This window comes from Serinus canaria, chromosome 2, assembly GCF_022539315.1.
Source record: "Serinus canaria isolate serCan28SL12 chromosome 2, serCan2020, whole genome shotgun sequence".
Classification (NCBI taxonomy): domain Eukaryota; kingdom Metazoa; phylum Chordata; class Aves; order Passeriformes; family Fringillidae; genus Serinus; species Serinus canaria.
In genome coordinates this window covers 25,065,303-25,088,957 of record NC_066315.1, presented here as the reverse complement: position 1 = coordinate 25,088,957, position 23,655 = coordinate 25,065,303, and the positions used below count along the sequence as shown (strand labels likewise).

The window sequence follows — 23,655 nt, the reverse complement described above, 5'->3', positions numbered from 1 at the left end:
TTCCTCTGTCCCCTGTCCCAACCTGTCTCTCAAGACAGTCTAAGGAGGCCTTGTCTCTCCTATTCCTTTCCTTTCAGCACATATGGCAGCATGCTGCTGATCTGTGTGCATGTGTGTGCAGGTTAAGCATGGAGAGAAAATAAAAATTAACCCAGAAGCTGACATGCAAAGCTTAGTGCTTGTCCATGGAAAATTAGTAGCAGGCTCTGATCCACACAGGTCCATTACTGCGTAGTCCCAATGCTGAAGGTATCTATTTACAGAGCAGCTGCATGAGTTTTCTGTACATCAGGGCAGTCACATTTACCCAGTGCCTCACCAGTGACTGGTAATGAACATGCTGAGCATTGCTGGCAAAGAAAGATCAACCACACTGCAACAGAACAGGCCTGATACATTTTATTGGCAATACTGGTGTCATACTTGGGAACCACAACCCTTTGTCAGACTATTAGTGTTAACTTGCATGACAAGTATCAGTGACCAACTGTATCTGAAATATAGTTAAAGTGCCTAGAAATAATAGGCATCTTAAAAAAAAAAAAAAAGGAAAGGGAGCTCATTCCATCCACTCAAGCCAACCTTTATAGATCTTGCATCTTAAGCACAACTGATGTACTGTAATTGTTACGTGGACTTTAATGTAACCTCTACAGCAGCACACAGACAATGCAGTTCTCTCATTATGCACATGCTTTAGGATCGTTTATTTTAATGCTTTCAAATAAATATGTTCCATGCAGCACACCGCAATAAATAAGGAGCAGCAACTTTCGTATAGTACATCCATTCATAATGTAAGTCACCATGTGATACACCACATCTAAAGTCTTTGGCCCAGTCCCATACAGTGAAGCACACCACATCTGCACACAATCATATCTGGCTTCATATGGATTTAATAGGACTATGCCAGAAGGGCAATGTGAGCACAAGTTTAACCAGGGGTTCCTAGCTATTAAATACAGCTACTAAGTAGTTAAAAGGCAACAACTAAACCCATAAAGGGTTGATTTGTCTTTTCTTCCTTACTTTTCAGACAGAAATATAAAGTATGAAAACGCTCTGGATATTTTCAGCCTTGTGTAAAGCAGTGTGATTAATATGGAATGCTTTGAGCAATACTGGCATGTACACTGGCATCAAAAGCCACAGCAGGACTGACTCTGACACTGAACACTGGAGCGCTCCGCGGGGGAAGCTGCTGTTCTGGCGGGCGCTGCTCCTCTCCCTCTATGCCGAGAGCTCCACCGCCCCCTCTTCTTCGCTGTCGGCTCGGTTGGCGCGGATCTCCACCAGGGTCCGGGCAAAGCGCGTCCACTCGTCGTTGTGGGGAACAGCCAGCTGCAGGACAAAGCAGCGAGAATGAATTCAGACACTGGTGCTGCAGGACTGGTTCTCGCCCTGGCCCAAAACTGAGGCACCTCCTTTGAGGAGAGCTCCTACCGCAATCAGCAGGGCTGTGCGCAGTGAAGCACCGAGGCATGTGCCTCACCAACCTGCTGGGGGCTGGCACCTGGGAAGTGTGGCCAAGTTCACATGGCACACCTGGCAGTTTCCTATTCAAGTACCAGCCAGAAGGAGCCTTTAGACAGTGGTAGAGCAAAGGCTTTATCTGCTTGATTTTGTAGTCTTGCTGCAAAATCTGCCCCTTGGTTAAAATATTTCAGATTTTCCCAACCAGAGCAAGGCCTTGATCTCTACATGTACACACACATATGTGTGTGTTCACTTCACACACACAAGCTGGCCACTGGCTGTCAGCAAGCCTGTGCCCAAGTGTAATTGTTTGCAGGACCCAGGTCAGTGTGCACAAGATAACAGAGCTTTTAAAACACTCTGTTGAAACTATTTTCCTGAAGTTCATTAAAGCTCTAAGTAGTAAAATAAATATATTGTGTTATTTTAGTTAGCCTCCTCTATGTTAAGGAATTCACAGTTACAGGAAATGCATTACAATGGAAATGTTATACCAACTGGATACTGCATTACTAGTCTGATTTTTTAATATCATCATGCAAAATCCATTTCCATTTAATACCATTGATGTTTCTAATGAAGAGCTCTTGAACATTAGGCTTCAAGAGAGACATGTAATCTAAATAGCTGAACTTTCAGACAAAATGCTTTAGTGCTATGGCAAAATAATACTGCAGTCACTTCCAGCTGGATCCAATACTGCAATTTCTGGAAGATAATGCAAGCTGGGACTGAGATAATTAAAAAGAAAAAAAAACCAAAACGAAACACCAAAACAAAACAAGCACTTTTCTCAACTTTGTTTTCATTAAGCTGAATTCCAGAAAACAGCAACAAGCATCCACATGATCCATGCAAGTTTTTACTGCCCTCCTGAAGTGCTGTGATCACGTCCTGCATATAACACGAAAGAATAACTGTTTCAAGACATAATGCACTGCTTGATACTGAAGGAGGCAAATGTTTTGGAAACTACAGGAAGCTATAATAAACTGCTGCCCACCTTAGCAAATGGATGCCTTTGGACTGAAGAATGGGTATAACCATAGCTAATCCAGTATTCAATCTGAACTGACTTAAATATTTCAATACACACAAGAAGTGTCAAGCAGATGGTCAGCTAACTGTGGCACTAGCAGATCGTAGGTGCCCATGAGGCATATGGTACATTGTACTGGAAAACAGTCAAATTATTCTCTTCTTGTTACATCTTGACTGGGTACACAGAATTGGAGACAAAAAAAGGACATGACCCAGCTGGGGAAAGAGCTTGTGTGTAAGTCCAAGACTACCTGTGTGTGGAAGCTCCACATACACTGCTGCAAGTGTTAATCGTATGGACAAGAATTTGCAATACAAGAGCTAAACATCTCCGTATCTCACTGGTGATTATCAGGGTTTTTTTCAATTATTTTTTCTCTAGCTTTGCCTCTACATCCAGTCTTTTGCAGAAAACACTGTGTTTTTTAACGCTTCCCATGCATTATACATGTATTACACATGTATTATAATCAGTGACTGGGTTACTTTATGAAGGGCTGGTGTGCAGTTTGGGGTTTTGCTTGTTGAAACACCAAATATAGTACAGTTAGCATTAGCTCAGGCTATGGACTGAGAAATGCAACCTGTGAAAAAGCCATATCAGTCCAGTTAATATAGGCACCATTGCAGTCTCTGGGTTTCCATTCTTTGTCTTCCACTTCTGGCATTTTTCTCCTTTACTTCTCCCAGGAATGGAGACCAGAGTTACACGAGTAAATCATTTTAGATAGCTGTCTCTCACGCTCACATACCCAGATGTGGATCAGCAGTGACCTGTATTTAAAAAGACCACACTGTTCATTCAAAATCCTTCAGCAGAAGGAACTGTAGCACCAGAAGAGAGGTCAGTGCACCAGCTCACAAGTATCTGTGGCACATGTTTGGCCGTAGGCACAAACCTGGCCTGGCTTCTGTGTAGTAGTAAGGGGCAGTGCAGAGATCCTGCTATCAGAGATGGAACCAAAACCAGCTGTGCAACCATCTCCCTGTTATTACTACATCTCCTAAAATATTTCATTTCTTCTGATGTGTACAGCACTACCATTTGTCAAACTCTTGAATGAAATGAGTCTCACTGATTTCAAGTAGAAAAATCTTTTAAGTGGAACAATACCCTAGGCAAAGGACTTTCTGAATTTAATAAAACATCACTGCTCCTTGTCTTCTAGTCTTTAACAGCATTACATTGTATTAAGTGGCTGAAAAAGAAAATTTGTCATTCTAAAGAAAAAAATTAAATCTATTTATGACATTAAGATGACTTAATTGCCTTTACTCCACAGCATGGCCACAGACAAATAAAATCAAAGTTCAGGCTATTAAAACAACTTGGTATCTCAAACTTGAAGTGTCTCCCCAGGAATGTATGCATGACATGTGCTGTTTTTAGCTGACAGTATTAGCAATGTCTGGGCCATTTCTAGTGACTCAGTTCACAAAGCAATTAATGACCCAAGTCAATACCTTTAGCACAGAGGAAAAACTATTCAATGCCACATGCCACCTAATTCCTTACAACTTCATCTTATTTTACCTTATTTAATCTCATGCACTGCATCATGCTTTCAACAAGGAGCCAATCCTGCTAACAGACTGTTAGTAGAATAAACCTCTCTAATATAAATTCCTCAGGGATGCAGAGGGAAACCTTGGCAATAATAAAGTCAAAGGAAAAATTGTTTTTTATCTTCCAAACCCATTCTTTCTGCAAAGGCCCCAATACTAAACAATAATAGTAATACAGGAAAAGACCACAAACAAAAACAAAAGTATCCACAAACTCCAATTCAAATTCTTCTCTGGATTAATGCTCCCCTTCCAGTCATTTTCCATTCAAGCTCCTCCATCTGGGCGCATTGTCACCCACAAGTGCTGGAGACCTGAGTCTATCTGTGGAATCTCCCTCTCAGCTTTTCTGTACATGTTTTTCCTGCAAATACCAGGGCAGAGGTAGAAGAAATGAGGAGTTACTCCATGGAGGAAGGGCAGAGGTTTAGAGCTACCTGGGTGTTCCTCACTCATGTGACAGTTTTTCTGTCCGCTTCCAGTTACTACAAAGCAGCATGTGTTAACTTTCATATTATGATGTTGATGCAGGGTAGAAATGTTCACCAAAGCATAATAATATGATAACTTATTTGGGTCAGATTATTTGAATGAACTGATGCTAAGGTATGGAGCAGAACAAGAACATAAAAGCTATTAAGTGTTTTTCTCTGATCCCTTTACAGTGAAAGGTGAATGCTACCCACACCTAATTAATTGACTGAATTACTCTCACTGTTTCAGCTTTAACATCATGGTATGTTTAGGTTGCATCAGAGAGTAATTCTAATGAGAAAAACCAGTATTATCTATGAAGAATGGCTCCCAGGACCTTCCTGACAAGCACCCGTCCTTGCCTTGCTGATGTGTCACCATTCTACATGATTTATCCAGAATACAACTAAACTGTTCTTTTCACAGAGGTTTTGAACCTTCTGAAGCCTCTGTTTCTTGGGAGATCACTCTAGCCAAGCACTTTGCTAACCTGTCAGCTTTCCTGCCCAAAATCAGGCCCTGCTCCCTGGTAGGACTGACCAAGAAGATGCTTTATGTGCATCCGGTAGGCATGCAACAGACTGTCCCGCCCCTGAGGCTCACCAGGGAGCACAGGCAGCACCAAGCATGTGAACTTCATGAAAACCAGCCTCCTCCACCTCCTCCTGGAGCCAGAGACTTCTTCTGTGTGCAGATCTTCCAATCCATACAGCAGAGATTTGACAAACACAGGCTGTATTTCTGTGTTTTCCTAGAAACTGTGCAATTAGCAACTTCACTGAACACTACAACTCTGAAAAGCGTGACAGGACTCAGGAAAAGGAGATCCTCTGACCAGACATCTCTTGATACTGTCAGAGCTCTGAGTCAATCCCAGCAAGCAGGAAAGGATAAAAAACACAGTGACTGAAGATACAAATCAGCATCAATTTCATTTTCAGACAAATTAACACCTTCTAGTAGATTTGCTCTTTAAAGTTAGGGAAAAGGAACTAAAAGGAAAAGGAAAAGGAGAAAAGGAAAGAAGCAGAGAAGGAGAGAAGAAGAGAAGGAGAGATTTTGAGACAAAACTCCCAAATCTTTGAATGTGCCTTTTAAAGAAATCTATCCAGATGGTTGAAACAAGATATTACAACGTATTTCAAGACTTTTGTATATTTCCCTCCTATCCATCTTTTTTATGGCTGATAGTGTTTCAGCTGAATTTGTCCAAATCCCTGTATAGCTTCAGTTTCCCTAAAAAAACACTTTCCAGCCAATGAATTATTCATTGAGGATATTTCACTTTATTTCTGGCTCCTTGCCTTCCCTGAAGCCTCTAAATCTTTGGGATGGGAGTGGACAAACTCTTCCTGTCTTCATCCCTCTAAGCTCTTGCCCATCACAGCTCTCCTTTGAGGGCAGTGGACTCTCCCGAGAAGGAATCAAAATGTAATTTCAGCAGCAGCAGCCACCTCCACTTCGGAGGAACCAGTGTCCTGTAAGCTCAAAGGGAACCAGTATCCTGTAAGCTCATAGGGAACCAGTATCCTGTAAGCTCATAGGGAGCACAGCTGTCTATGTTGAACCTGTTCCATTTCCTTTTAATGACCGTACCTCATGGGCGTATTTACCTGCCACCGAGACACTCGCTCATAACCTGCAGCACTGATCACTGGGGAAATTATTGTGTGATCCCAGCCACCAGTTTAGCAGTCATTCTTTTTTTGGCTTCACCTAGAGCTCAGCAGCCTCAAAGCAAAAGCAGCCGTGGGAAGAACCTCCTCAGCATTGTCAGTGACCGCGAGGTTGCTGCGAAGGGGCGAAGTTCTCCAACCAGCACGGTCTGTAATGCTCCTGACACGCTGGGCCCGTGGACACAGGTGTAAGTGGAGAATCTGACAAGGAGCAGCCACACCAGGGCTCGCAGGATCTGCCAGAGCCTGTGGTTGCAGCCGGCCCGCGCCGCCCCGGTGCCACCCACTGTTTCCAATTACCAGCGTGCAGACGAGCCGGCATGGTGGTCCAAGCTACACTCCAAGGGTGATAGCGGTTCCCAGTTCAAAAATATGTGACCCATTCAAAATATTTTGTGGAAGCACAATGCTTTCTTATTTTTGTGCTAAGAACAAGCTTGTTCTGATCGAAATTGATGGCTTTCTTATAGCTAATCACTGTGCTCCAAAAGGTCAGACACATTCTGATTAACACGCATCTTTTGTTAGTTACATTCAGGTTTGTTGCCATTTGGAGGCAAAGGGTGATCTTATTTTAGACAATTCTGTTTACTTGTCCCTGCTTCCACAGAGCTGTATATTACATAAAATCTCATATCTATCAGGGAAAATAAAAACTATATAAAAATTGAAGCTCTAAAATAGCCTGTTGCTATTGCAATTTTTTAGAAGGGCAAGTTAAACTCTCTTTGAAGAAATAGCTAATTAAAACTTACAAAATACTTAGATTAATCTGAGTTTGTGGCAAGTCTGGTGAACTAGTGACTAAAATCTCAGACTTCATGCCAAGTTATTTATGTATGTGGCTTATCACCATTTTAATATTCCTTCAATTCAATTTAACAGCATTATCAAATAAACATAGCTTCAGGCAAATGTAGTTTTAGCTGTATTTTCTCTGAGCAAAATTTCTGTCAACCTATATTGTCCATATCTCTAAGTGCTGAAAAGAAATCTGCTGCAAATATTTCGAGCAATGCATTAACATCTGAATGCAGTTATGACATTGCAGGTAAAAATGTGTTTCGTGATGATAAACTGTGACTACTTGAACTTGATGATTTCTAAAAAGTAAAACAATCACTTGCAGAATGAGGATCGCAATGCAAACAACAATGAACAATTATAGTTCCACTTTCAGAACTGATCCTATCTTCTGGAGTTCAACAGATGTTTGTCACTATTGTTGAGGTGAAAACAGATATGAAAATGTAAATATTAAATATCTTGATACACACATAGAGCAGGCAGGAACACACCTATTCTGGTCCTGGTCTTGCCCCCCAGAATCAATTACAGGCTGCCTTTGATATTTTTCTCAACCTATATGGATATTTTATTTCCTGAAAAAGCCTATATTTTTTCAGGCAACACCCTATGCCACACACATGGATGGAAACAAAGTGGGAGGTAATATGCAGTGAAATGGCCACCAAAGTAACCAAGAGCACCCTCTCCACATAACTAAAGTACCACTGTATTTAACTCTTGGGAAAGCCGAGCATCACTGTTAACAATGGATGAAACCACTGGCAGGAACTCAAATCCCACATACTGCATGCAGATGATTTTAATAAGATACAGTGTTTAGACCACAAAGGATACACTCAAGAGTAGCTCTATATATATTTGTTTACTTAATTGAAGGGGTGGAATACCATAGGCAACCTAAATCCTGCATTTATTCTATGCACAGCAGTCAGTCTAGTGTCACAGACACAATATACACCACCCTTCTATGAAGTTAATTACTTAGCCCTCATCTAGATTAATGTCTGTTGTGATTTATTTCTTTGCAATTCACCAGCAGGGTCTGATTTAACTAGTGCTGCCTTAGTTTAAAAAAAAAAAAAAAAGACAAAATATTAGCTTATATCAAAACCCCGCAGCTAAACAAAAACTGAATCAATTTTCACCAAACTCTTTTTTCTTCTAAGAAGAACAGTAACTTCTGAATTGTTACACAGTTGATGCTAAATTATGTTTTGAATACCAAGCTAACAATAATGTTATATTAATAATTTATATGTAATGTGCAAAGATATGCTGTACAAAGGGCCTGCATAGGAACTGAACATTTGAGTGCTCATTAATTCTTTTCCAAACTTAGTGCTCTTTGTCTGCATCAGTCATCTTGATCAGTCTAAGACGAGAACAAAATAAAACATAGCCCGTAAATTATACATACGTGACACATAAATGCGTGTTAACAGAACATTAAGACTGCAGACTGTAACACTTCAAAGATAGGAAATGTCAGAGCTAAGACTAACTCCCTCAACTTGAGCATGTTATTAATTTTGTGTTATGGTAGTGTCTTTAATCTTAAAACAAAAAGGGAAAAAAAAGTAAGAAACAACAAAATCTGCGCTAGAAGCAAACACCAATTATGGAAAACTTCAGCCTGAAGTATTACAACTTGATAGGGCATATAGAAAAGAAAACAAGGAAGTGGGAAGTATTTTTCATGGTAGACAATGCTACAGTTCCACCTCTAAAACCAGAGTTGGCGTAGGCTCTCCTGAATTAACCAGAAGGAATGATGTCCAGGCATCCAGATTATGCCTCCCTCAACTAACGTATCAAAATGCTGCACTTGATATCAACTACAGAGGATAAAACATTCAGTAATCATCAGTCATACTGAAAGGGCTGACTTCAAACTGAAATTTCAAAAAACTTTATTTCCTTAAATCACCTCTTATTTTTAAAATACTATGTCTGACTACAAGTTTATAGCTTGTTCTTAGGCCCACTGCTTTCACCAATCATATTGGGAGGAGCCTCTCTTACGCATCTCCCTCAAGGGATGTTTTCAGTGGCAGAGAGTACTGGCCTGTAAGACCTTAGAAACAAAAGAGGTAATCAGCAGAAAGAGCAGAAAGACCATCTGCCATGCTTGAGGAAAGCTCACAATTTTTCTTCAACAGAGGTGGTGCCCTAAGCAACAAAGTTCTTGCAGTTCCTGCCATTTCTTCTGTAAGGCCACCAGCTTACAGGTGGATTGAGAAAAACAGTGAGGCATGCTGCCTGCCATTCACCTCCCATGGGGATCTCAGCCCTGCTCCAGTTGTCACTGAAAGTCACTGAAAAGTCCTGGAATTTTTTACATGCATTTCAGGACATTTAACATTTGGAGCTAAGGCATCAGGATTCCTCCTCTACCAATTATGTTATCAGCTGTCATCATTGCACAAGAAAGCCTAAAAATACTAAATGAACTAAAGTAGAAGGTAAGGAGCCCTTGACCTGTTCTTTCCAATACCTACTATTTTTTTTTTTTTTTACTGACAACTCCATTGATTGGAAGATGGGCCCATCGTTCTCACTTGAAATACCAGAGCTTCTGCTTGTGGGGTGGCTGCCCTGGCTAAGGTGCCTCCCTGGAAGTTCAGCTGCATGAAGAACTATTGCCTCAGGGAAGAAATAAATCATATTCAGCTCAGCTTGCTTCCCGTCCAGACCAAGCTGGCCATGTCCATGCCATGATTCACGCCAGGAAACCTGTCAGAAAAGGAACTGTAAAGGACTTCTGCCACAGCTTTCTGGCTCTCAGCTGCCAAATGGACTCTCACCACAGCAGCTTAGAAACTGCTCAAAGATTTTAGTCAGCAGGAGAGTTGCTGCCTTCTCTGAGATTTTGTACTCCTCCCGTTATCTGCAAGAGCTCATCCATCATGAAATAGCAGTGAGTTTTAATTTGCTATTTCTTTTTTTTTTCCATTTCAGACACAGATTCTTCCACCACTTTAGGCATTGCAGTATAGATTTCACATTTAAATTAAACACAGAATATACAATTTTAGCTGCAAAATAGGATGTATTAAGACCCAGATTTATCCTCAGTTGATATTTTTAACTGTTCCTTTCTGAGTCAGGAATTTAGTATTTTTTTATATGTTCAAAATACAAACCATTCTGCAACCCATAAAGATTGAAAACATAGTTAAGGATTCTTAAAATGAAAACTGCTACTGGATGTGATGGGTTGAAACCACAGAAGTCCCCTGAAAAAAATTATTATACAAAATAGCTCTTGTCTCAGAAGTGTTTTAACACCACAATGGTAAGTCATGGATTTCTATGAAATTTGCTGCGCACAAACTGAGCTAAAACTAAATTTCATACTCGGTAATTCTGCTCTTCCATACTCTCTGTTACTTAAAGCTATGGACATTTTTCAGTATAATTTCTTTTTTCATGAGAAAAGGGGGCAAAAAATTTCAGAGAAAACGCCATCCAAGAGACTAACTAGATATTTAAAATACATAGTCTGTGACACAGCTGACATGCACTGACTACAGCTGTGGTCCCCCATAGTGTTCCACAATACAGAGTTAGGATAGGGGCAGACCAGCTAAAGCTGTCTCAGCTACTATGGAAAGCCTGGACCCAGATTCTCTTTTCCATTAAGCCTCTTGACCAGTTTTTAGGAGAGGCAGTAGCTGAGGAACTAGAAGTGAAGCCTGAGTGGAGTCCATGTGCACAGACAAGTATGTCCCATCTGGGCTTCCCTTTGCTCTTTTCCTCTTGCCCTTTACAGTACTTCCCTGCTCAGCAGGAAAATACCAGCAGGAAGACTGTCACACAGAGCTCTCCCTTCTCCCCCTCCTGCAGGCTGCACTGTGGCTGCAGGCTGCAGAAAGGGAATGATCTCTTACAGATTCTCTTCTGCTGCTCTCATCACTTCGTTATCTGAGTGCCTTCCAATAGCGTATTAAGCTACATGATTAACTCCTGTCACATGTGGCTTGTTCTCTCTGATCCTCTCTGCAGGGGGAGGATCTGGGCCTTTGCAAAGGAAAAGGAAACATAAGTCAGCTTTAAAAGTAGTGTGCAAATGAATAAAAAGGAGTAGGGCCAGGGTTTTGTTGGTTGACTAGGTTTCTTAAAGTTTTTATTTCGTATAATGAGAAGTTGAATAATTCTTCTAAAAGATATTTGTATCATATTGAAAACTCATGTCTTTTTACCCCATGAAATTCACTGGGGAGGTACTAAGCTGTCTCTGGAGAACTGCTGAAATATTTCATCATAAGCAAGTGGAAGCTAAGAATAAAGAATCAAATGAATTTTTAAGATGACCATTTAAAACTCCAACTCTTTCTGTCTGTTTTCACTAATACCCATTTAATTTCACTGTCCAATCAACAAATGAGAAAAAAGAAGTACTTTCATTAAAAATCTGACACTTCCTCCTTTAATTCTAGCAAGTAACATTCAGACAGTAAAATGGAAGTAGAATTTCATGTCCATTTATCTAGAAAGAGAAACAGAAGAAACTGCTGTTGCCAGGATCAAGCAAACATCTGGGCATGGGCAGGAGAGTGACCCTGTCCACCAGGTGTGACCCATGTCTGCATCACACACAAGCACATCACAAAATCCTGGGGACAGGCTCCACTTTTAGAGGATGTTTGTCCCACTGTCTCCACCCACTCTGGGACGTCAACCTTCTGATAGTTAAAAATATTCTTCTAATTTTTGACTCAAATGAATACACGGCCAGTGTATTCATTTTGAGTCAAAAACTCAAATGAATTGCAGCCACATGCGCTGGTGGCAGCCTGTCCTCAGCTCCACTAGGTCTTCTCCTCTGGCCCCAAGCTCTCTGCAAGAACATGGAACATCTATATTGCCACCAGGCTCATGCTTCCCTGCCTTAGTCACACCCAAGTTCTTCTGTCCCTTTCTACAGGCTGCTCTCCTCTTCCCATAACCCACATCCACATCCCTCTCTGACACATTTCAACAGTTCTTCTTTAAAACAAAATAATTTTTAAAACATTAGAATAAGGGATTTTGCACTCACAGTGCAAAGTAGAATATGACCTGGAAGAGATAAATGGGAAAAAAAAGGAAAAATAAATAACAGAAGGTGGATGAGAGGCTGCTTCTTTTATAACCAAAAGTGCAAAGACCATTTGCAAAGTTCAGACCCTTTAAACAACATCAGTTTTATGAAGCTGCTTTGTAAGTCTGAAACCCACAATGAGGGAGACTGAGAAGGGCAGAGAGCCAGTGATGCCACATGATACGGAAGAGGTGGCAGAGAAAGGGAAGCACAAGGGCCCAGGCTGGCACTGGAGATAAAGATCTCCAACCCACAGTAACCAGCCTTAGGTAACTCAGATTAATTAGATCACAGCTCAGTTTTCCCTCTTGAAATGTACTTCCCTAATAAAGATTGTTATTAGGAACATAAGCTTCCATTCCAGCTTCTTTAACTACCCAAACAGACTGAAATAACAAGGTAACTCATATCCCTTTCCATTTCTTATCAGACTACTACAACCTCACTGACAAGCCAACAGCCATCAATAGGTGTGTATAGGGAAATTTATACTCAGAGGTATAAACTTACACATTTCTATGTATGGATGTAGCCAAGGCTCATTTTAAACTGTAGAAGTATATAAACACTTGGTTTTAACTTATCAACATAACACTGTTTTTCTACAGAGGAATAAACCAGTGCTTACATAAAGACCTCAAAGCGTTCACAGTAACCTAAAGTAATGAATATTGTAATGAGAAACACAAGTATTTAGGGTGATAATGACTGGACTTTGCTCTACTTAGATCAGCTCACCCCCTATGGAGGCTACCAAAGCTTAAAGATTTTATCACCCTAGTAATCAGCAATGGGTAATGGCCTTCATAAAACACAGTAATTAAATTGACTGATTTCAAACTAGTGCATTTTTTTCATTAGGGACTTCTTATTTAACCTACTTCAAAAATCCCTTTGTGAATACAGACTATATCAGTCAAAATTGAAATGATCAGGGACGAGGAGCTTGTTCTGCTCAATATTTCAGACATTATTCAAGTAAAAATCTGAAGTTCCTGGTATTTTTTTTTGTCATTTTTAAATGCTTCCAGTTTTGAAATCTTTCAACTTATAAAACTGGGGGGAAAGAGGAAGCAAATCAAAACCATAGTTCTTTACATTTTCCAACAATTCTTAAGAGATTCTGCTTTGTTAAAACATGTTTTTAAAATTCTCTGAGGCCAGGGTTCCAACCTCCCTAGCAGAAATATCAACGGTGAAATTTAATTATCCTTTATGCCTGGATTCTGCATGTTGTTGTAATGACTGTGTCTTACTTAATCTCTGAATGTTTTTGAATAAAACCTGGTTGTAAGCACAACCCCTTATTATTGCTCAAATTTGCCTTCATGATATGTGCGTGAGCCATTTATCTGTGTTCCAAGAATACTTGTAACTCAACACAGATTTTAAAATAAAAGGTTTTATGGTGAGTCTCAACTCTGCTTTCGTGGCAAAAACATTTCCCAATCCAATACATGCTCTACAGAAGCTTTATGAAGGCAAAAGCAAACCTACTGGAAAATCTACCTGAATAACTACATGACACAAAACCTAGCTTCATATTTCTCTCTCTGGGCTACAGCAGCTTTTAACTGCATGAAAGAGATGCTGGATATGTGTTTTCCATATGAAATCTACAGTGAAACACAGGGATCACAAAGGCAGAAGTTCAAAGTACAAATGCTTCCCCACCCTAGCCAGAAAAAAAAGTGACTCAGTAATCATACCAAAATGTGAGAGCTGGTCACAAATATACTTCTGTTTCTGTCTAGAACCCTAAGAATCTCAGAGCAGCTGTTAAAGGTTGCTGGAATCAAAGGAAATTATTTTACAGGCACCAGTGGGATATCCTTACTGTACCACTTCATCCATGTACTTCAGGGCAGTTACCAGCTCCTCCCTCGCTGGTCATGTACTTGAAAATGAGATATGGGATTAACACCTATGATGGAGCAAATGGGGAAGCACACAACCAACCTAACACAGCAGCCCTAAAAAGGCTTAAGGCAGTATTAACTCTGAAACCTAACAAAGTCACATAAACATCCAGAGGATTCTGATTTCACTGCAAGGAAACAAGGACAGAGGAAACAACTGTACAAAGAATCCTGGGAAACTGCTTTGTTGGCAGAGCCAGTCTTCCTGGATGGTTTTGAGAAAGATATTTTCTTACTTCTCTCCAGTCCACCTGTCACACTAGTTGCCTTTTAAAAGCATGACTAGAACTAACTGAAGGACTGCCAAACAGATGCAATAGTTTGTTCTGTAACCACTTTAGCAAAATAATGTACTGCATTATGCTCCTTGTGATTACAGATTTCAATTTCTGTGATCCTATGCTGCAAATTTGTTTTATATTTTATTAGAATGAAATAATAAGTCACTGACTCACAGTTTCTATCTACGTACGCACAGTGCAAGCAGAATATGACCTGGAAGAGATAAATGGGGGAAAAATAAAAGGAAATAATAGAAGGTGGATGAGAAACTGCTTTTTTTACAAGCAAAGGTGCAAAGAGCATTTGCAATAAGCACGGTAAGCAACAAACATGGTTGTTAGAGAATATTTATGACAGCAGGCACTGTGTAACATCACTGAAGCGTGCACAATGGGAGCAAGCTTTCTAGAAAACAGATCTGCAAAACAGACAGGCAGTTAGGTCTAACTATCAATCACCTGAACATGTGAATAAATCTACAGGCAGTGGTCCATGCTCTGTTAAAATCAGCTTCTACCATACAGAAAACTTGCTGCCCAGTAAAGAAGCCGTAAGGCCACAGGAGCTAAAATATATTATACAAGCTATCACAATGATAAATATCACAACTACTATGCCAGCTGAAGTTTGAATATTTAGATCTTACAGAGACTAAAGTGTATATACAATGATCAGTTGTATGTACTAGTTTAAGATCCCATCACACTGAAACAATCAGATTTTTGCATGTTTGGGTTTTTAGTTCATTTCATAATTCACATTCTTTAAAACAGCGCTTATGGATCCACATAAGAGCACATCCATATGGACTGTTTAAGTCTCCTCTCTGCTGGAATTGTGTGTGTGTAGCTCCCATTAATGCTAATGGGCATAAAGCACACACATAGAGGAGAAAATAGACCCCTCACTGTGAAAATAAATGTGTTCAGTTATTTTCAGATGTGATGCCAAAATCAAACAACTAAAAGTACATAGTCAAAGGAGATAACACTATATAGCCTAACTGAAAGTGTCACCATTATTTTTAACTCCCTGGTCATAGACCCTGCCGTGTTCTTCATGTGTCTGACATTTCTTGTTGTCATAAAGACCATGACTGGATAACATATCAACATGGGTCAAATCCTGAATTCTTACACAAGTGAAAACAGCCTCGATCCCACACTCCTTACCTTCACAAAGGATGCAAGGTAAGTCCTTATGTCTTATGTTTTTCACTTAGGTCATATGTTCTCTTTTTATACCACATGGGTTAATAGCAGCAGTAAACTTTACTGCTCTCTAGGATAGTTCCTTAAAACTGTGACGAATCTATCAAAATAAAAATTCCTACCACTTAATTTTTTCCTTAATAGTTGATAGCCTGATGTTTTCTGCTCTGATTAAAATTCACAGAATCAATGCTGCCTAAGAAACAGGTAAGAAAAACTGTTTATCTAGTAAGGGGAAATTCAAAGATAAGATGCTGTATTAAAACACAAATATAGTATTTTTTTCTTCTGCTGGAACCAGTGCTTTATGAGTTTATAATGGGACATTTGGAACAGCCACAAGTAAACAAAGGTTTTTAAAAGGGTGCAGTGTAAGTAGAGCATTAATGATTTTGGCAAGTGTATTTAGGGTCTTGTAAAGTGGCCTGCTGACTTTCTAATGCAGGTAATCACACCCATCTTCCCAAATCAGGGAGATGCACCTTCAAACAAGGGGATGCCACTGACTTATCAGCCAGGCAGAGATGAGCTCTTCCAGTGATGAGGCCTTTTCAGAAGCTGATGTTGCAGGAGACGAGGAGAGTGCTGCTGCTGAAAGGTCAACTTTCACAGCTTAGCGTCAGGATTGGCAATAGTGCTGGGTCAAATAGGAAAGTTAACTGCTGCTGGATGCTGTATAGTCCAGCTGCCAGCCCCTTGACCCCAGCTACGTGCTCACTCCTCTACTCCCACAAGTCATTTCATGGAGAAAAGCAGCCCAAAGAAAACAAGACAAATAAATAAATAAATAAATAAATACTTCTCCACTGATCAGTCTTTCTCTGCACCATATGAGTGGTGACAAGCCCTTCTACCTGCACAGAAACTGGGCAGCAAGGGATGTGGCTAAGGATGGCTGGCAGGAGAAGAACGTCTCTTTTTAAACTGTCAGACCAGCCCCATCAGATCCCAGAATCAAACCCCTACAAAAAGGACAAAGGAGGACCCCAGCTGAGCCAAAAACCATCCAGTGTCTGCACAATGAAGTAAAGCAAAATCCTTAAAGGCTGCCATATTTCTGTAGCAGGCACTTCCAAGAGCGTACGTGTGCTGTGAATCCCCCGTGCGTCATGCCTGAGGACAGCTAATGACAGAATCTCTCATCAAAGAGCTCTTTACAGACGGGCCCACAGGCTTAATGACCCAAGAGGCTGCTCCTCACTGTCCATGCCCTTGGTTCCAGACTCTTGATCTGCAAAGTATTTCTGTATCTCACTTGAGGCTTTATAGTGAGAACATTTGGGCTAGAGAATCATACGAGCACCCTTCTCTTTTAAACCAGAAAAAGGCACTAACAACACAGCAGCCCCAGCAGTGCTGCAGCCCAGATGACCTCTCCTGAATTTCATGCAGGAATTACTGCAGAGACTGACACTGCCTGACTGAACCAGGTGACAAATTAATGAGCTCCTTCCTTCATTACAGCAGAGCAGGATTGGCAATGGTCTCTCAGCAGCCTTGTGGACAGACATCCACCGCTTTGCTTAAGTACACAGGGAGCTGAGCTGGAGACACTGAGGCTCTGCAGGGCCAGGGCAGGCAACATCCCTGAAGCAGAACTCTTTATGTAACACTGAACTGGACTCACACAAATCAATACTGTTGAATGATTCTGTTTTCTTTTTCAAGTAATAGAAGCATGTCTTTCTTTTTTATTTGAGGGTATCACTATGACTCATTTTGCAAGATGACGTCTTATTATACACAGGAAAGGTCAAAAACTTCAATATTGCTACTTCTGCATAGAACACTATTTTCTTCTGGGTGAGCTTGCAGGAGTAAATAGTCCTATGAATGATTTGGTGGATGATATGCAAAAAGAGACATTTCTACAGCCTGTCTAGACTCTCAGACAAGATCAGACTGTGCTGTCATCAAAGGCATTTCCACAGCCTGTCGTATCACTTGAAAGACAGAACAATCATGCAAAATGAAAAATAAATAAAAACAGCTGACCTGCCAGTATCACAGTGGAAATCTGAGCACAGTAACCTTAGACAATTTAGAGATTATGCTAACAACATGGCAAGAAGTTTCAGCAAACATTTGTGAGGAAGGGCAACTCCTGTACTAGCGAATGAAATCCAAAAACATGAGTCATGCACAAGCAATTTTGCTATGGGCCATAAAATCACTTTACAAGAGTTACAGATAATTCTGTATGCATTCTATAATGTTTCCCTACTGTGTAGAGATGGGTATCTCAATATCCTATCACAGATAATGATGGAAAACAAATTCTCTACATAAAAGCTGATTGCTCAGAGATTCACTCTTACCTGTTCCAAGGGATTGTAATGCCAATGGAACACTTTAATACTGCATTAATCAACAAAGAGTTAGATTCATCACTGCCAAACACACTGCAGTTTAGATGTTTGCTATAAGATGTAGCAGGGTGAATTGAGAGCACCCTTAGACACAGAATATGCATCCTGCTATAGTCTATCATGCATGTCCCTGCTATCCTTCAAAATGACACCTCTCTTTTCCTCCTGTTAGTTCTTTTGCACATATTCAGACATATGAAGCAGTATGAAAAGAACAGATGCATTCTGTGCATGTCATGCTGACAAAAACTTACAGCAATAAGCCAGTCATAAAATAAGAGATACTGGAGTATAAAAGGTGAACCCTTTAGGATCAATTTTAAAACATCGCTGCCTCTTTTTGCACCTCAATTTTTTCTTTATGTTCTTTTAACTTTTTCCAAATGTACCCACAGAATCATTATTAAAAAAAAAATTTGAAAAACACTGGAAGCTTTTAAAAGAGACTTCTCTCATGAGGCTTCAACACGTTAACTCTTTTGCAAGATAGCTTTACAATTAACCCACTGTTGGCAAAATTCAATGAGGACCCCACTGAAAGAGTAAGACAGATTTCTTTCTTCAGCTTGGATGTGGCAGTCTCCAGGAGTTGAGCTCAGAAGCAAAACACAAAACTCCAACAAAACAAACAAACAAAGCACAAAAGAATCCCAACAGAAGATACCTCTCCAACATCATAGACCCAAATGCGGCCCTCTGAGTCACCAACTGCGACCTCCTTCCCAGCCTGGGCCCAGCGCACACGGTTGAGGGCAGATGCTCCTTCTATGGTGACACTGGCTGTGGGAACCTGTTGAGACAATAGGAACAGGAAGGACAATAAAATCACACTGCCTACAAACCCAGGGGTCAGTTTTGAATGTCCCGGATGAGTCAAAGTCTCCTGGCATTGCTGGAAGAAGCAAACAACTCTCATTGGGGTGAGGGAAAAAAAGCAAAAGGATTCATTGTTTCTTTGATGATGTGCTAAAAAGAGAGAAGAGTAAGAGATTGCTTGGAATGAACGGTAAGGGGCAGTAAGTGAAATCGTGTTTCCCCCCTTAGCCCTGGAAACATGCAAAAGCAAATCTTCTTTTCTCAAAAGTCACTAATATGGCCAAGAATCAACTGAGAGCAGGATTTGGCTTCAGTCCTGGCCTGGTTTCTGACTCAAGCCCAGATAACCTGACAGTCAGCAGACACATCTCTGTATTCATGCTGACACATCCTTTGAATCCATACTCACCTCTGTGGCTAGATGCAGAGGTTGAAACTTAGGTATTCTATCAGAAAAGCCCTGAGCTAATCACTTTAGAGTGAGGACGTGGCAGAAGTGAGAACAGCTGAGCTGACACTTTGGAACTCCTACAATATATTCCCACAATTCTCTTTTACATCCCCAGGACATTACTTCTGCTTTAAATACACCTGGATGCTGTGTAATTCCTGAACCCCCTCCCTGCCCCAAGTCAACCAACTTAACAGGTGATCCACAAGAACACATAAAGATTTTGGTTAATGCGTGGGATGAATAAAGAAATGAACACGATCTCAAGAGAAGTATTTGTCATCTACGCTGGAATGAGGGCATCAAAGATGCTGCAGGAGGAAGGAACTGTGTGGGTGTTTGTCCCAGATAGGTGGATCACTCAGTTGATTTAGGTCACCTCATATGACAAATGACAGTAACCTGCAAGCCTACTAATGCTCCACCCAGCTCACTGCCTTTAATAGGAGAGAACCTGCCTGAGCAAGGAGCCTGTAGCTTGGCGTAACACTCTTCCAAACAAGGCTTTTTAGTTTCAGTGCCTTTTAGGTCAAGGCAAATGGGATAGGATAGCTGCAAAAACAACTCCTCCACGGCATCCATCTGGTGGGAAAAGGTTTCGGTAACGTTGTGAGATGACAAGGCAGTGTCCCAGGATCTATAAATGGGCATAGAATGGAGAGCAGTCCAGGTTCAGAAGAGGTAGCTGGACAAGAACTGGAGTCCCGGCTTCCCTGGGAGGAGTGACAGGTACTGCTTCTGTCCTCATTGGCAGTACAGTGCAGCTGGAGCAGGAAGAAAGCAGCTTGAAGGTCATAATAAACTCTGCTCTGAACACTGACAAACTGGCAAGATTAACAAAGCCAGTACTTTGCTGACTTCATCTCAGTTCTCTGACTGTGAGAACTGAGACAGGTCTAAAGATCCTGGACAAAAATAATTTTAAAATGAACATTGTACAGCTCCTATGCCAGTCTCCTAATGCCTTCATTGTGTCACACCAGATGAGTGACAGCAGGAAACCAAACCTCTGCAGAATTGCTGACACTCTTGTTGCAGCCGCAGCGCGTGCACTGCCACGCCAGCAGCTGGACAAGGACTGGGAATCTGGGTTGATCCTCTTGACTCTCTCCCTGGAGGCTCCTGCTCCCCCTCACCAACCCTGACACCAGGCTGCCAAACCAACTGGCACCTCAAGCATAAGGATTCTGCCACAGCTAAAGCATCACCTCGGCAAAGGGCTTCACAGTAGTCTCCTGAGCCCCACAAGAGAAATGCAGAAGTATTTTGTTTGCAGAGCGATGAATGATGTAGAAATAATGCTGGATACCAGTCAAAAAGCAGATACCATCCTCCCCCCCTTTAGGAAGTCATTCAAATGCAAAAAACTACTGGACTCATCTCCCTATTGTGCAAGGCCAAGGTCCTGTCCAAGGCAGTATTACCCAAAAAAGCTGGCATGCACTGCCTCCTTGTCCCGGGTCTGTTACCTAAGAAGAGTCAATGGCCCTAAGCTGACATGGAGTCATTGATCCATGATAAAAATCACAGTAGAAAACAAGCAAGTTTTAGTGCTGTGATCATGGATTTCTGAGAAAAAAAAACCCAGACAAAGTTAATTTCATAACATTTGGGAATGGGTTTTCTCAAACAGCTAAATGCCACGTTTTAGAGGACTAAGCCACTAACCAGCTACGTTTCTCAGAAAACTGTAGATCACAGATCTGTTTCATGTGCAAATGTACAGCATATATTTAAGGCATTGAATTTTCACAAAATCTTTCAGGAGGCTGTAATACATAACTCTAGAGCTGGGGTTTGGTTTAGATTTTTGTTTTTGGGTCTTTACTTTTTGTTGTTGTTAATTCAGCATTCTTTCAGTGTTCCACATAAAAATAAACACAAATGCCACAGACACAACCCATGCTTTTTTCAAAACCTAATGGTTTTGAAAAATCCTGTTACTAATCCACAAAGCTATCTAACAAAATAAAAAGAATACTCAAAAAGTCTTTAAAAATCCAAAGGAAAAACGTTTTCTCCAGTGATATGGAGAGAAATATAGTCAAACCAGAGTATCTTAAAATAGATTTGTCTGTTCTCAGTAGTGATAGTTTAAATTACACACACCTATTTTAGATTTCAAGGTAAGAGTTTATTTATAATGGTAGCATTATGTTTTTAAAATCACATTTGAAATACCTTATAAATTCTCTGAAGTTGGTGCTTGTCAGATTTTAAACAATTTTGAAATGAAATTTTAACAGATAACAGATTAAGAAAGATGCAGTCAGAAAAACCTGCATGATAAGAATACAGCTTTTTATTATTATTTTCATTGCTTATGTAGTGTCAAAACCTGCTTGCAAATACATCTGTTACCTGTTTCTAGATATAGACACCATCCTCACACTGTAAAAAGCTAAGATACAACATACAAAAATCCCGAGAAACATCTGACAGGATAACACAGAAGAAATAAGCGAATTTGTAAGTCAGTTTTGTACCAGCTCATACGTAAATAAGACTCATCAAGCACCAAAAGATCCTCTCCAATCTTGATCAAAAAAATAAATGTTATGGATACATTGGTAAGAAATCAGCATTTGCTATCCTGAAGCTTTTTGCAAACCTCACTACACTGATTTATAAAAATAATATTCAGTTTGCAAAAGAATGATGAAGTGGGTAAGGATTTTTTCTTTTTGACTTTTCTTAATATGCATTTATCATACATAAAATAATACGTGATGTACTTCCTTGCTATTACAAAAATATTTTCTGATATGCAGAAATAAACATGAAGTACACCAACAGCCCTGCAACTTTGCAATGAGATTTTGAAAGTAATTATTACACTGATTAAATCCTTGGTACAGTCCAATGATCTAAGTTATTTTGTCAGAAACCATCCAGCCTTCAGGAAAAATGTTTCGAATAAATACTGAGAGCAACACTAGTGGAAACTCTGCTGCAATTCAAAAATTTGAAGGTAGTATATTGTAACTAAACCCAGGTGTTTTCTTAATTGATTTTCAAAATGATACCTAAATATTAATGTGGCTTATTCCCCAAATTAAACAAAACCAGGACTCCTTAATAACAATCACATCTAGTTCTTGCACAGAGATTTTTATCAATAGCTAGCAGTTAAACACAGTAATAGACCTGTCATTTTCTACTGTCTTCACAAATACTTTGACATCACATACCTGACATCTAAAAGTAATAACGATCTAAAAAATAGGTGTTTCAAGATCTCTTATTACCAAGGCAGAAGTGCTGACAAGGAGTTTTTCTTAGCAAATAGCTGTGCAGACTGTAACAGCATAATCAATTACAGAAATCTGGAAAATTATTAGCTAATTATGACCTACCAGATAGAGAGTAAAAGCAAACAACGATCTCACTTTCAGTTACGATGCTTAGAAGAACTGTTTGCGGTTCTCTCTTTCAGAGATACTTTTGGTGCTTCTCCTGCGTAAAAAAACTTCACATCTATTCAGACTCTACCAGTTTATAATTTATACTGATTTTTTTATTTTGGAAATAAAAGGAAAGCAAATTATATTTCTGTGTCCAGAGACCCAAATTTGATTCTCAAAAAACACAAAGCTCAGATACCACGGACGTAGTTCCAGTCTGATCCTACATGAGAGCCGATTTTGACCTCTGAGAACGGAAATAATTTGTGAAATCAGGGGGTGGCCTTGCATGCAGAATAAAAGCAGGATGAAGCTTGAAATTAATTCTTTTTTTTGATGTTCCTATATATTTATATGTAAACACACTGAAAGCAGCAGCTGTTTGCTACGTACAGCCTCATTATTGATGGGAATGGGATCAAGCAGTCCAGACTAATTTTTTGGAAAGAAATTATGGTCTCCTTGAGTAAAATGGCAAAACATCAGTTGATTTCAATTTCAGCCCTGGTACTTGGGGGAAAGGTTTTTTTTTTCTTCTCAAAATGTTGGGTTTTATGCTCTGTGTTTAAGCCTGCATTAATGAGAACACCTGAAGGATATGTCCCTCCCTTTCCAAAATAAATTCTTAGGAGACTCCTCCTGAATATCCTCCAGCTGTATGTGCTCTAATTAAAAAGGCTGCACTGCTTCCTGCTCAGAGCACTTCAAAAGGCCTCACTGCTCCCCTTGACAGTGCAGTGCCCGGTGCTGGTTCCTCTTACCTGTCCGTGCTTATTTATGGCAAGCACCCCTCACTGCAAGCCATAAACTGCGCCTGTATTTTACTCTGACTGAAATGCATAGCAGGTTTATGTGAAAGGTATATTAATGATCTAAATAATCTAAAAAAAAATAAAATTTAAAATAGGGTGTAAGGAGGAAAATATTAAAATCCTGCAGCTTGCTTTTCCATCTTCTCCTTTTTTTGGGACATAAAAAGAAACTCACCAGCTAAAATGTGGCCTTTTATTTCTTTACAGGCTGTTTGTTGTTAGTTTTTCATTGCATTAAGTAAAAACAAGGAAGACTTAGTGC

General features: G+C 40.1%; 1 protein-coding gene across 1 annotated transcript in view; it reads right to left on the bottom strand.

The window, feature by feature from the left end:
* Positions 1 to 384: 384 nt before the first annotated feature.
* Positions 385 to 23,655, bottom strand: part of DYNC1I1 (dynein cytoplasmic 1 intermediate chain 1) — a 213,298-nt gene continuing 190,027 nt past the window's right edge. The window contains exons 16-17 of the mRNA XM_050970813.1: positions 18,575 to 18,700; positions 385 to 1,344 (exon numbers count right to left, since the gene is read on the bottom strand). Of these exons, the coding sequence (XP_050826770.1) occupies positions 1,234 to 1,344; positions 18,575 to 18,700 (237 nt within the window). The 3' untranslated portion in view covers positions 385 to 1,233. The remainder of the gene's footprint in view (positions 1,345 to 18,574; positions 18,701 to 23,655) is intronic.